The 14,120-nt window shown below is 40.5% G+C and overlaps 1 protein-coding gene across 1 annotated transcript; it reads right to left on the reverse strand.

The window, feature by feature from the left end:
* Positions 1–3,833: 3,833 nt before the first annotated feature.
* LOC115781499 (CD81 antigen-like) lies at positions 3,834–13,978 on the reverse strand. Its single transcript, XM_030731172.1, has 8 exons — positions 13,790–13,978; positions 12,203–12,317; positions 7,114–7,211; positions 6,930–7,004; positions 6,588–6,701; positions 6,374–6,475; positions 4,662–4,745; positions 3,834–4,526 (listed from the first exon to the last, which is right to left on the reverse strand). The coding sequence occupies exons 1-8, from the start codon at positions 13,853–13,855 to the stop codon at positions 4,461–4,463; spliced, it is 720 nt and encodes a 239-aa protein (XP_030587032.1). The 5' UTR covers positions 13,856–13,978; the 3' UTR covers positions 3,834–4,460.
* Between the last annotated feature and the right edge of the window lie 142 nt (positions 13,979–14,120).

Here is a 14,120-nt window from a genome sequence, read left to right on the forward strand (position 1 = left end):
ACTGGGGCAGCTGTAATACTAAATTCTCAGCACAGATCAGAGTTACTGAGTGACAGAAATCTACATAAAGGGTACTGACTCAGGGCAGTGTGTCTGTGCGTGTGCGTCAGAGAAAGTGATGGTAAGAGAGAGACACCCTTGCTCTACATGCTGTTTCATGCATCAGCAGAAACCATCTGTTTGTCTGTGGTAATCTCTGAAACTACACTTTATGACTAGAAGCATGATGACATCCAGACATTAGAAAAACATAGAAATAAAAAAAATAGAAACCAGACATTCAGACATGAAGATGATGATTTTGCATTAGAGTAGAAGAGAATATAAAACAGAAAATGGCACATGCCCCGATGGCTGATGACATGGTTGACTGAAAAATACTTTTTCATGCTGAAGAACTCCCCCACCCCCTACTCCCTCTGTGGGTGTGCAGCAAATCAATAATTCTCTCCCCAGTCCTGGATGTCCACACGGGAAGATTTCAGGATCACAACCTGAGAAGATTTACCAGAAGACACAGCTTCAAAGACTGGAACGCCTCTGACAAAATCTTAATTCATCACAAATTATCAAAGCTTTCTGTGCCAAAGCACCTTGAGAGTTTTCTAGATGAAGAGCGGCAATATCATCAGCTGACTGAGTTAATTGCACAATTTCAGTCAGACTGATCTGCAGCTGACCTGCTGAAGACCAGACCAAAGAGAGAGAGAGAGAGAGACACACGACAGCAAACAAAAGCTGAAAGCATCTGCAGTGAAAGCCCAGGATCACTGGAGAATTTAAAAGAGCCATACCTCTTACACACTTTAAAATGGGCGTACCAATTCTCAGCTTGAATATAATCTAAGAATTATTACTTTAATGTGGTATTCATTATTTTACTTCAAAGGTTACAGAGGTGAAAGAACAAAAAAAATGTTTTAGCTATTCAAAAAGTATTCCCACTGTATCAGACACAGGTACATCATGCACACAGTGAGCACTCTGACTTTTTATACGTCTGTATTTTACTAATGTAGGATTATAAATGCATTATTTTTACTTAGTGAAGAGAGGACTCTCAGCAAATCTGATCTGAACAGGAGTTTTGTCATTTAAGAAGGGACACGACTTTCCAATGTTTTGTTAGGACAACACAATTAGAAGCATAATTCTTTAGTCTGTGCAGGGATGCAATGCTATGATGTACAGTTTGGAGATGGTGGCACTGACCAAAAAAAAACAAAAAAGAAAACAGGAGGTGGATAAAAACAGAGAAGGTTTCATGGATGTAGTGAAGGAGGACATGCAGAGGCTTGGTGTGATCCACTGTGGCAACCCCTAAAGGTTGGAGGAGGAAGAAGAAGAGGAGTCCCTCTATTTTGATTTTAGTTTTGTTTTAGGTCAGTCAGATCCCAGCTTTGTAATGTAATGTCTTTACATTTAAAAAAAGTCATGAAGTCTAAATCGGATATATTTGAGCTGTTAAAGTGTCAGTTCATCCACAAAACAGATCTGTACATTTTTCCCTGCCCTGCACTCTTCTTTATCCATCTACATTGCTTTGGTTGGAGCCACCCAGTTTCAGAGATATCATCTGTAGAAATCTTTGGCTTATCTTGAATTTAAGGTAACCAGAGAGAACTTGCCTTGTGGTGCACAAAGTGCCAAATATATATTTGGGGGGGAAAAAAACAACAAAAACAACAAAAAAACAGCATCAGCTTCCCTTTCCCGGATGAGCTGTTTTATTACAGATTTAGCAACACAAGCTAAATGCTGTTTAGTTCCAAGAAAAGGAGAACATCTCTACAGGTGAGATCTCCATAAGTGGTCAGATGACTACAAAATACGATCTTTCAAAAAGTACATGAATTAGGTTTGAGAATGTAACGTCCTTATACACACACACACACACACACACACACACACACACACACACACACACACACACACACGCACACACACACACGCACACACACACACACACAAACTGTCCCTTTAAAGAGAACCTGGGGGCTCCAGACTTCAAACAGCATCGTTGGAGTCTGCTGAAGCATTCATATCTAGATGGATGCAGAATAGAGACGCCTGACTGACGCCAGAAGGAGGCGTGTGGGTAGCAAGTGCCGATGATTTTCTTCAGGTGAAAGTTAATCTAATGTTTCTGCTAAATGTCAGTGCTGAATCAAACATCCAGCCCAAATGTGATTAATGAGTGCTGATTACACCCATGTGTGGTAAGTGAACACCCCAGAACAAACCCATGGGTACTACGGTCACAGCCTCCACTCCTCTGGCTTTCCCTGAAAATTTGAAAGCTTTCTCCTGGCATTTGCTCCCAATCAGCCACAAGATCATTAATGAGATCAGACGCAGATGTTGTTGATAAGATTCACAGTCAACCTTCCAGTCGGCGCTTAGATCACAGTATCGTTGTTCCCATTGAACGGGAAACACGGCTTCCACAAATTGTTGCCAACGCTCCGAGTGTAGCACGCTGCTGTCTCAATACTATTGCATGTTGTGACTTGAAGTTTTTCTCTCAACTAGACCCAAGGGGCAAAGTTCAAACCACAAACATATCAAAGTCAGACCAAGTGTGCCGGCAGACACTGTATATAGTAACGCACAGTGATATGATAAAAGAAAGAATAACAGAGATTTCAGAGGTTGACCTTTCAAACAGCAATTTAAAATTCAACACATGTGACATCGGCACAACCACTGCGTCCTCTGATGAAAAAAGCAGGCAGAGCAAACATGTGCACTGGGTGTGTCTGCCAAAGGGCCAGAAATACAAGTCAGTTCACTTTGTAACTGAATTGACTGTGCTGCAGGGGAAAGATTGTGCTGAGTAAGCAAGAAGCTCATATCACAGTGCCCCTCTGTGGTGACACCCATCAATAACTGCAGCCCTGTGTGCAGCCATCAAGAAGAAGCTCGTAGAATGAGATGGTTTAACAGAGAGGAGAAGAGTTGGATCCAAGAAGGAAATTTTTTTTTAAAACTGAGAGTTTCATATTTCCTTGGATAATTTCATATTTTCTTGGATAATTGTTGCAGTAGAGTAGTCCTCGATATTGGAGCCATAAGGAGAATTTACTGGGTTCCTGGTAGAAAATAAGAACTGATATATTAAAAAGAACTTGATTTTAGTCAGGACAACTTTAGTCAAAAGAAGATGGTTTTTTTGATCTGATGTGATTTATATGTAGAAGTATGGCTCTGCTCTGGGACCCCCTTCATTCTTCATCAAGTATAACTGAAGGCTCAGGCAGGGAGAGCAGCAGCATCATTAACAGCAACAGACACAACAAGGATGCAGACGCAGTAGAAGGGGGAGCTGGGTTGCCAAGTGGCTTGCAGAGGCTAAAGTGACTTGAATACTGCATCCTTTGCGGTTTGCCAAATGGTATGCAGAGAAGGCTATCGGCCGGCCCTGCCATCAGCTCATGTGGGCTATCACTGAGATCAGCTTATTACATGGTTAATATGTAATAATAATCTGCTCTTTTATAGATGTGTTACATTGGTTTAATTTAACTAATGTGAAGTAATGTGAGAAAATCCCTCAGACATGTTATGATAAGAATAAGGTTCAACCTATAGATCACAAGGAATGGTGCAGGATGGCTTTCTTGCACCATTCCTTGTGATCTATAGATTCCCGTGGGAATCTAAAGCCAGTGTACTCCCAGTGCTGACCCAAGCCTGGAAAAATGGGGAGGGTTGTGTCAGGTAGGACATCCAGCCTAAAATCTTTGCTAAATCAAATATGTGAATCAGATGGTTAATCCTCCGTGGCAACACCTAAAGGGAGCAGTCAAAAGAAGTCGAAGAAGAATCAATGGTACAAGAGAGGTGGCATAATTTATTCAATTTTTTTTTTTAACAGGTTATGAGAGAAGGCATCAAAGTTTTGCCCTTTTTTTAAGGAAGGGTGTTCAACAAGTTCAGGTAAGATAGCATGAAAATGCAATAAAAAAGAAACACACAGAGGACTGAAAACATACTCAATGATTATTTTTGTTATTAGATCAAAACAGAATATTTCCTTTGACTACTGAAACCCTGCAACTTAAATTACTATCACACTGAAGCAAGATGCGCCAATCAATCAGGGAATACACTGACTCCTATGTTATTAATATATGAGAAGCATATGTACAATTTATACATCCATAAAAAGAGAATTAATGACTGACAGAGAAATATTTCACAACAAACTGTATGTATAAAAGAGCCATGAGAAGAAGTTTTGTATGATAAATAAGGAAAATCACACTGCTAGAAGCTACAATACTGTCTAAAATTAGTAAAGATTGATCTTAAAAATAGCCTTTATTTTCTAAAAACTAAAATAATTTCAGAAATATCCATCTCTGTATAATCATGAAGAAGCAGAGCCACTGCATAGAAACACAATAAAATAATTCCAGTAGAGGACATTGTGGCTGCTGCTGCTGTCTGTTGGACTGCTAGTATACTCCAGGGCTGTTACGGATCCCACAACAGAGCACCATGGTGAAGATCATCTCAAAGATCTGAATGTGAAAGAGGAAAGAACAGATTCATTCAATAAGTCTGTTTTCCAATACCTGTAATGTTATCACAGTTGATAAAAGCAGCCATTTATATAAATGCTGGCAGTGTGTCTGCATTTCCCTTCTAATACTCACCATGATGACAGCAACGACCAAGGCAGCCAGACCAATGAGGTAGAGCTTCTCAGAGAACAGCTCGATCAGTTTGGAATGACAGCTCTGACAGGGAGAGAGAGGCAACATATGGATGCTGAACATGTCGCTGTGATGAATGAGAACTTTCTGCTCTTGACTGGATCGCTAAAAACTGAGAGCTGAGTCTGCAGTCAAAACCAGGTGAGGACATTTTGTGCACTCCAAGGCACTCCGAAAATGCCTTTATTGTCATGGCATGATCATGTTATCCTAAAAAAAAAGATATTTCACTGTGTTTTTCTATGCTGGTATGCTTTTATTGCATTGGCAGTGTGTTTGGGATCATGGTCATGCTGAAAAATGAAGCTATTGGCAATTTCTTACTTTATAAGTAGTAGTAGTAGTGCCAATTCAACCACCAAAAGGCCACTTGAGGGAATCTGAAGCCATTTCCAACGCGTTGCGGTGAAAAGACCGGGGTCTGCGATGTCTGATACTTTCAACACTTTATTTATCATTTAAAACTTAAAAACAGCTACAAAACTTGACTGCATGATGATGAGATTAAAATGTAAGCTTCAAAAACAGTGCAAAAATGATTAGAAAAGGGCATAACCCTCAGAACCAGCTACACACCTGTGCCCCTAAAGCCTTCCTTATATAGCACAAACATGCAATCTAAAACCCAAGTGACACTACTACTTATCAAAATTGGCGACAAGTTTATTCTTACTTTCTTACATTTCATACTTCCTTATTGTGTCCAGTCACACTTGTCACTGTTTGATTCAGCACTGACATTTAGCAGAAACATTAGATTAACTTTCACTTGAAGAAAATCATCGGCGCTTGCTACCCACACGCCTCCTTCTGGCGTCAGTCAGGCATCTTTATTCTGCATCCATCTAGATATGAATGCTTCAGCAGACTCCAACGATGCTGTTTGAAGTCTGGAGCCCCCAGGTTCTTTTTAAAGGGACAGTTTGTGTGTGTGTGTGTGTGTGTGTGTGTGTGTGTGTGTGTGTGTGTGTGTGTGTGTGTGTGTGTGTGTGTGTGTGCGTGTGTGTGTGTGTGTGTGTGTGTGTGTGTATATATATAGTTTGTATTTGCTTAATATGTTTAAATGCTGCAAGTGATGAAACCAAACCAAAACTGCAACTTCATAATATCTGAAATGTATATTTTTCCAAGTTTCTAAACATGTCACTAAACATTTTCTGTCTAAATTACAGACACTTAAATGCTTTTAGACGGGTAACAAATTACAGGAAATAACTTCAGTTCAGTTGTCCATTGGAGGGACGTCCCTGCTAGTTCATACAAATCCTAATGAAAGTGGTCTTTCCAGGATGCCAGTGGCCCCATCCCCATGAAGAAGGAATCACTGAATGATGTGTATATGCATGTGAATCATCTGCTGTGGCTTTGAGCATGTCAGATTTGGGGCCACAGCTTGTGGCGTATATCAGCCCTGTTCTTTAAAAACACTTTATGATGATTTTGTTTTTCATTAATTTGTCACTCAGCTTTACAATCAGTCAGGCTGTGAGACAAAGCCAACAAAAATATTTATATATCATGGGCTGTTGCCAAAACTGGGCCTAATCTTTTTTTTTGTGGTTGTTTTATTATTTTTATTATTATTATCATTATTATTATTATTAGTCGTAGTGGTAGTGTTGTTGTTGTTGTTATGTAGGATTTGTGTATACCTGAGGTCTCAACCGCAAATCTTCTTCAGACTTTGTAGGGCACAAGGTGCCTGCCACTTGTTTAAAGAGAAGCGTGTCATCTCCTTTACCACAGCAGTCGAGCTAAACAAGAAACCAAATGCAGGAACATGAGGTGAGCAATATTTCTGTATCTTATCATTTCATAACAAGACAGCAGGGCCAAGTAAAGCGAAGATTTTCCATCATTTCTTACCGTTTTGTGGAAAACTTCCAACACCTTAATGGCACTGTCCTTACTGGGAGATCCAGACACATCCACAGCCTTGATGTATGCAGAGTCGTAGAAATTGATCAGCTCTTTGGAGATCTGTGAATAATCAAGACAGGGGAGGGGGGGGGGGGGGGGGGGGTTGTTTAAAAGACACAACAACAAACAGAGAAGATTCACTGCAGGAGCAGAAAGGGAACATCAATGCAAACATCAAACAAGCCGCGTGTGTGTGTGTGTGTGTGTGTGTGTGTGTGTGTGTGTGTGTGTGTGTGTGTGTGTGTGTGTGTGTGTGTGCGTGCGCGCTTGCGTGCATATCATACATACAGTGTCCCTGTTCATGAAACCCCAGATTGCTGCAGCCACTTCACAGGCAAACAGGATCACCAAAAAGAAGAAGAACTACAAAAAAAAATGATATATTTATTTTAACTTCAATGACTCCTAAAGATTCAAAGTGAAAAACTTTATTTGGAAAAGGTGTTACTTCTGGATAAAGTGTTATACTCACTGTGCCCAGCAGGCACTGCGATTCCTGAATGGCACCATAACATCCAAGGAAGCCCACAAGCATCATAACAGCTCCCACAGCTATCAGTATGTACACACCTGTAAACACAGAGTAAGAAACTGTCCATCAACGGCTTAAAGGCATGTGGTTCATCACAGCGACAGTGGGTCCTCAACCCCACTAGGGGGCAGCAAAGTTAAACTTGTAAGTTCCCACTGCTCTCTAGTCCACCACTCATTGTTTGGGAATGGACTTCCTGATGTTGCTGCTGAGTTCTCTGTAGGATGACACTGTTAACATCCTGAAGGTAAACAGCCTCTAGACCCTGACTGAGTGAGTCAGGGCTGACTTTGTGCATCTGTCAGGGGCGGAAATTCCCTTGAGACGCCCTCAACCCCCAACAAACCTTCTCTGCACTGACCTCTGACCTGGAGCATTATCCTTCCCCAGGAAACAGAGGGATAGTTTGAATACACAGACAATGACACCGACACACATATGTACACACACATTTCTGTGCAATTAAAATGACATAAAAAGTCCAAAACTTTTACACAGCCTTCAATTGAGCCTTCAATTAGTGCTTTTTTTCTAAATGTGCACACTTCTGTTTACACTTTTTGTAAATGTTTATTTTTTCTGTAAATAGAAGATTACAACAGACTGTAATGGAGGTACTCCACACTAGCAAAAAGTCAATGGATGGTAATGAAGCTCCAGTTACAGCAGAGGGCTGGGTTGTGTTTTCTGCAGCTTAAAGGAAAATGCACTGTGTGGGTGCAAAAATCTGTTTTGTATTTATCTGTGTAGTCCATCCATTACATGAAAATTTAAATTACTCAGCATGCACCAATGTCTCCTTCAGCATTATTGTATCCTGTAATCTATTCTCGTATAATCATGAACGGCTTTACTTATTTGAGATAATATGAAATTGAATGTTTAAGCTGGCTCACATGGAGTCAAATGTAACTGCTTTATTTACTGTTAGATTCTTTAATCTAAAGGAATTTATTGTGTTTTATAAATTCAGCATTTGCACTGGAATAAAAATGTTCATGTGTGTAACTTATACCTCAGTTGTTAAATGACAACACATTTGTGTTACACCAAAAAAACTAAACAAAAAAACAACCACCTAATAACTGTTATCAATTTTCTTCATGCTGGGTGACTCTGCTCAAACAGAAAATAATGATAATAATGAAAACAAATTATCAGCATGAATAAAATCCTTAAAGCTGCACTTCGTTTAATAATAATCTCATGATATCCATCCAACTAGCTAAAAATGTATAAATCCTTTTAACCAGCAGACACTTTGTGCTATTTTATAGTTTAAATCTGCAACATTTCAAAGATAAACTTCATACTTATTTCTTCTTTCCATTTATCTGACAGCTATAGCTAAGATTTAGATTTCAGAAAAGGTTGTTGGATGTTAAAGTATGTTAGGCAGATAATAAGGAAGATATTGTCAGATATTAAACCATGCATCCATTTTCTTCCACTTATCCTATTCAGGGAGCCCATCCCAGCTGTCATAGAGAACCATTCATGCCTACAGCCAATTTAGATTAGCTGATTAACCTAACAGGCATGTGTTTGGACTATAGGAGGAAGTTGGAGAGCACACACAGACATGACAAGAAAATGCAGAATGTCCCCAGCCTGGATTCAGTCCCACGACCTTTTTGCTGTGAGGCAACGATGCTACAACCGCACCGCCATGCTGCCTGATATTAAACCATAGTTCTCAAAGTTTTTGACTTGTGACACCTTACTGAAAGGTTAGTTGGGGTACCCTGTCATATTTCAGATGTAAGTTGCTGGCAGTTGCTCTCATATGGTTTCATTTATGCACATGTTTGAGACCCCTAGAGGTCAAATGATCTGATATTATAAGGTGACGTGCAAAAGGATGTTACCCTGAACCATGTTAGTGGGGAGTTAAAAGGAGTGGGATACACAACCTTTTCACCAATTATATCTCCAATTATGTAATTCACAGGGAAATCAGAATACAAAAATGTGTCACAGCCCTTTCTATTCTACACTGCTGATCTTCCCAAACGTCAGAAGGCAGCTCCTAAGTTAGAACTGCTGGAATAACCTAACGGTATGCAGTGTGCTGCTACTTTTACAAAGGATGCGAAGAGGTCTTCTGGCTGTACTTTTAGTATAAAGCGGTTTGGGGACAGTCTGTTTCTGGGTTTTCTATTCTTACGGGCATGCGAACAAAGCACGCTGATCCTGTAATGTGGCCTGACAGAGCAGTCTAAAAGGGGACAGACAGTAAGTGACTCTGACTCTGTTGCATCTGCAGGCCTCCAACACCTCACACTGTAGCTCATTTATCGCACACAACTATTTCCCATCCTTAGATCTACGTTCTCTCTGTGTCAACTCACCACCCCTCCTTTTCTGTCTCTTTTGTCATGCTGAGAAACGGCTACCAGGGCCAGTAACCCGGCAATGCGGCAAAGCAGGCATTATTTCCACTGCCTTCCATTACTATGACAACACCTTTTGAAGCTCGAAGGCTATTGAGACTTTAAGGGAGACAAGCGTTTTTATACCCCCAGGGAAGTTCATTTATTTCTTGTCTCTGAGTGTAATCTCCAGAAGAAGGGAGGAGGGAAAAAAGAGGCAAATGTCAGCTAAAAGCCCTACTTGCACTTCTCATCCAGTATTTAAAAAGGGAAAAGTCAGGAGCTGTTGGAGCAAGACAACGGAGATGAACCCAGTCATACTGTATGTCAGTGGATAAACGATGAGAAGATGATTAGCTGTTTAAAAAGATCCATTTATTAAGCTTTTCTCCTGCACTTTCAAGGACGTTGAAACAAACAGGGCAGAAAAGACAGCACTGAATTTTTCACTGTCCCTCTGTAGGGATGAGTCAAACTTACGCAATACTGAAATTGTTCACAATGTGTAAATAATGGTTGCTTCAACACTTTAAAAGAGCATTTCAACATTTTGGGGTGATTTACTTATTTCCTTTTTTCTGAGGATTCCCTTTTATGATTGACTTGTGAATACGAAGCTGGAACTGGGAGACAGATTGTAATTAAATCCACCAGCCAGAGGCTTTAAATCTCAGAGATTATCCTGTGACGTGATCCAATTTGTTTAACTGTTAACTGTAAAAACTGTTTGTGAGCTTTATAGGTGAGGGAAGACAAGGAAAGACTCATCTAAAAAAAAAGATTGGCTTTTGAAACGTTGATAGATTTGGTAGCTGTGTAAGCTGTTTCCCCCGATTTTCAGTCCTTTCTGTAATCTTTTGTTTACATACAGACACATGAGAAGGGGATTAATCTTATCTACCTTTAGGAGAGAACATCACTAAACATGGTTTGTAGAAATGTACAGTATGATGAGTTGTAACACTACCCAGACCAGTCTACTGTCAGCTGCCACCAATAAGTTCAAGCTCTGGTGAAGAGGTAGGAACATGTGTATTTTCAGTCCTACATAAATACCACTTTGGTGTGCCAGCACGCTAAAAACATCCATTCCAAACTCTAATTTGAGGGATAATGTGCAGATGTACAAGGTTTTTTTGAATTATGTAAGGGCGTATGTCTAAGGGAAGGGGGGGGGGGGGGAAGAAACAGTCTCTTGATCTTGCTTGGGTGGGCCCTTCTTGCTGCCCTGCCTTTAAAATCACAAGTGTGTCTCGCCTCTATAAAAAGCATGGGCTCGCCTTCGCTCTGTATACTTACTGAGGAGTAAGTATGGGAGAGCAGCAGGAGCCCAAATGTAAATTAATGGGCTCACTAGAGTTCACCACCACAACAAACCAAGATCATGGACCGCTGAAATGTTTAAATCATATCATGTACTGTGTGTTTTATGACCAATCTGAAGCCTTCTGAGGGCAGTGAAGCAGACATGCTTACAACTTATGACCTTAGTTCATGGAGTGGGCATGACATGAGACAGAAGATTCAGTGATACGGTTTAAAAAATGCAAAACATGAGACCGAGCTTCGGTTCATTAGTGCAAAACTCCTGAATTTTCCCGAGGATCAGATACTTTGAAGTGTGAAAGACAGGAGGCACACGATCGCTTCAGTTGTGCTCACAGACCACTTTCTCAAAGCCAACACATGTTTAAACATCTGTCTGAAGCATCTGGCCTCTCGCCTGTAAGAACCTCACAGCTGGGACTTTTTTTCATAAACTGATTCAGAGAAATTCTCCTGCCTGCAGAACGTGCTCATAGGAGACAGAAGGACAGCTGAGTAAAAAACTGAGGTGTAGCTGCTGGCTGTGCTGCTTTTAAATGATTGCCGCGGATTTACGCAGGTCCTGTTTCCTGGTCTTCTGAGAGGTCACGCCACGCCTACTATTTCCTGTGTTTGTGGATGTCACTCACAGCTGAGCATGAAGCACATGAGTTAAATTGTCTCACTCTGTTCATTCTATCGTGTTAAGAATGAAAACTGAGGACAGAAACACCAAGAAGAAGAGAGCAAGATCTCATCCTTGAGGATTACATTTTCCTTTGGGATGCCACATGATGACTAAACGCCCTACAGGATGTGGCTAAATGAACAACAAATTTAGAGTAAAGTAGTCTTAAAATAGAAAGTTATTTTGTAAAGACGCCGAGACTCTGAGTGAGAGGATGTTGACATTTATGGCGTGAGTTACACTGTAAGAATCTGTGGATGCCAAAATAAGGCCACTTCACTTGGTGAATATTTAGCTTTGAAGCATAAAAATATTAACAGCTTTCCCAAAATTGATATCTAGAGACCATCTCACTGTAGTTTTAAGACCACTGTAAAACTGGTCCAGGAATGATTTACTTGTGGTAAAAAGTTTTTAAAGGCCATCTGAAAACACTGATTTTCATGAGCTCTGTAAGGAGGTGAGAGTGGGTGCATGTCCCACTTCACTAGCTGAAAAAAAGAAAGAAAATCTAGCCCCACCCCCTGCCCAACATTTTCTTTTTTTAATCATACCTTAACACACCTCACAGCTCCATGCCCCACTAATAGGGCCCACACACACTCTGAGAACCAGAGCACTGCAGTGACTTTTTTTTTTTTTTTTATGGATGGTGTATACTCACTGATATAGAAGGTGCCCGGTGCCTGGTGATCTTCAAACTGAAGAATGAGAAGATTGCTGGTTTGACTGTCATGGCGTAGCCACAGAGCCACTCCTAAGATCACACCTCCGGCCAGCTGTTCCAGAGAGAAAAAAGGTTTCATTATTCTCTGTCATATTTTGATCACTTTGATGAATCCTTTAGGACGATCAGATCCACCTATGTGTCTGAAATGCAAGAAATAAAAGGGTTAGCATGAATATTAAAATGATCCTGTAGTTATTAATTTTAATGTGGTTTTCTCTGTGTGACTCCAGCAGTGACCTGACCCTTGTCATTTAAGAGAAGAAAGGCCATCCTGACACCTCAGAAATGCCCTGGCTGCACGGGTAAAGTCACCTCAAGTATTTTGTTATTCAAGTTTAGCTCCCCGATCTCTCGTCTAAATTCTTTAATGTGATGAAGCAAAAAATATCTTGACAGGTGTAACATATAACAGCTAAAAATGCATGCAGCACCTCTTATTGTTCACATGCCCATGTTTATGTCTGCACTTTTTTTTTTCCTTTGCCACGGTTTCAATCCATTGTTCTCTAAAAAACAGGAAACTGAATCCTTGGCATGAAAAATAGCAAAATGAGGAAGAAGGGGCTTAGAGTTTTGACAATGACAGGCGCAGCAGCAAAGCCAACAAAGGAAACACTCAAGTGTAGCATGTTCAGGATGTGGGGATTCTGGTCGTCTTTAAAAAAAAAAAAAAAACTTCTCTGAACAGGCAAATTTAAAGCCACTTCTGTAGGACTGCTGTACCTACATAAGGTTGTTTAACTGCTTTGGCTTTTTCCTTATTATTGAGGGAACTTTTCAGGGAAAAAAGAAGAGCTGAGAAGAGCTAAATTTACAGGGTGATCGTACAATAAAATGATGTGACCGAATTCTGGACATTTTTAAGCCTCAAATTTAACATTCTGCAGTCTGGCCCTTTAGGAGCAAAGAAACAATCTGAGGAAAAGAGCTCTTTCCGCCACCTAAACTTGGTTCAGTCTGTCTTTTCAAAAGGAAATCGTTCATCGTTAGTGATGGATATTTTGTTCAGTTTTCACACCAAAAAACAGCTGCAGAAATCAAAGCTTTTCTGTCTGGAGTTCACAGCTAAGTCGAGCACTGGTTAATGCAAAGATAAACCTGAAGTAGAGTTAATGCGAGACAGGCAGAGACTGGGGGGGAGTACAATCCCAGTGAGAAGACTGAGGAAGTCCAGCCAGGCTGAAGGGCTTCTACCTCCCGGCTCTTTCAGTCACTTTGTACCGGTGCTCGGTCAGGCTGAAAATAACTGTTGATGAAGGGAGAGAACATTTTTAGCTCCTGCCAAACCAAGATTTTGTGCACTGTGTCTGTATGGATAGATGCTGCCCTTCCTCAGGATTTATCTTTTCTTTTTCTTTTTTTATTATTATTAATTTCAGCTCTGAGCTTCACAGATCTGTAAAAATGCAGTTGTTAAATCAATTAAACAGAAGGATAAACATTTTTTTTAAAGCAGAGGCAGTCTGCGTTAATTAATTAAGTTCAGAATTAACTTTAGAAAAATAAATATGGTCGACTCACCCAGAAAATAAAATTAAAGAAGAATAACATATATTTAATGCATTTCGTACAGCCCGTAACAGCCATCTTTCCAGGTCTTGTCAGCTCGTCTTTACGCCCAAATCAATTTGTGAGAGGAGTCTACTTCCCGGGATCACACAGTCACGGCCAGGGGACTCAGTTTATTCGGGCCAGTTGGGGTGGAAGGCGTATACAGCAAACTCCTCCTTTATAATCAAGAGTGAAAACCGAGACGGGAGAACTGCCCACCAAGTGAAGCGGACAGGAGGAGGCTGAGGGAATAACAAGCTCCCCATCTGCCTGAGCGAGCAAGTTTAAAAAATGTATTTTT

Source organism: Archocentrus centrarchus, chromosome 6, assembly GCF_007364275.1.
Source record: "Archocentrus centrarchus isolate MPI-CPG fArcCen1 chromosome 6, fArcCen1, whole genome shotgun sequence".
NCBI lineage: Eukaryota > Metazoa > Chordata > Actinopteri > Cichliformes > Cichlidae > Archocentrus > Archocentrus centrarchus.

Coding starts and splice junctions, on each gene's coding strand:
- LOC115781499 (XM_030731172.1), bottom strand. CDS start 13,855: ATGGCTGTTACGGGCTGTACGAAATGCATTAAATATATGTTATTCTTC. Junction 12,318..13,789: donor TCTTTAATTTTATTTTCTGG/GTGAGTCGACCA, acceptor TCTCTGGAACAG/CTGGCCGGAGGTGTGATCTT. Junction 6,702..6,929: donor GTTTCATGAACAGGGACACT/GTATGTATGATA, acceptor GATTATTCACAG/ATCTCCAAAGAGCTGATCAA.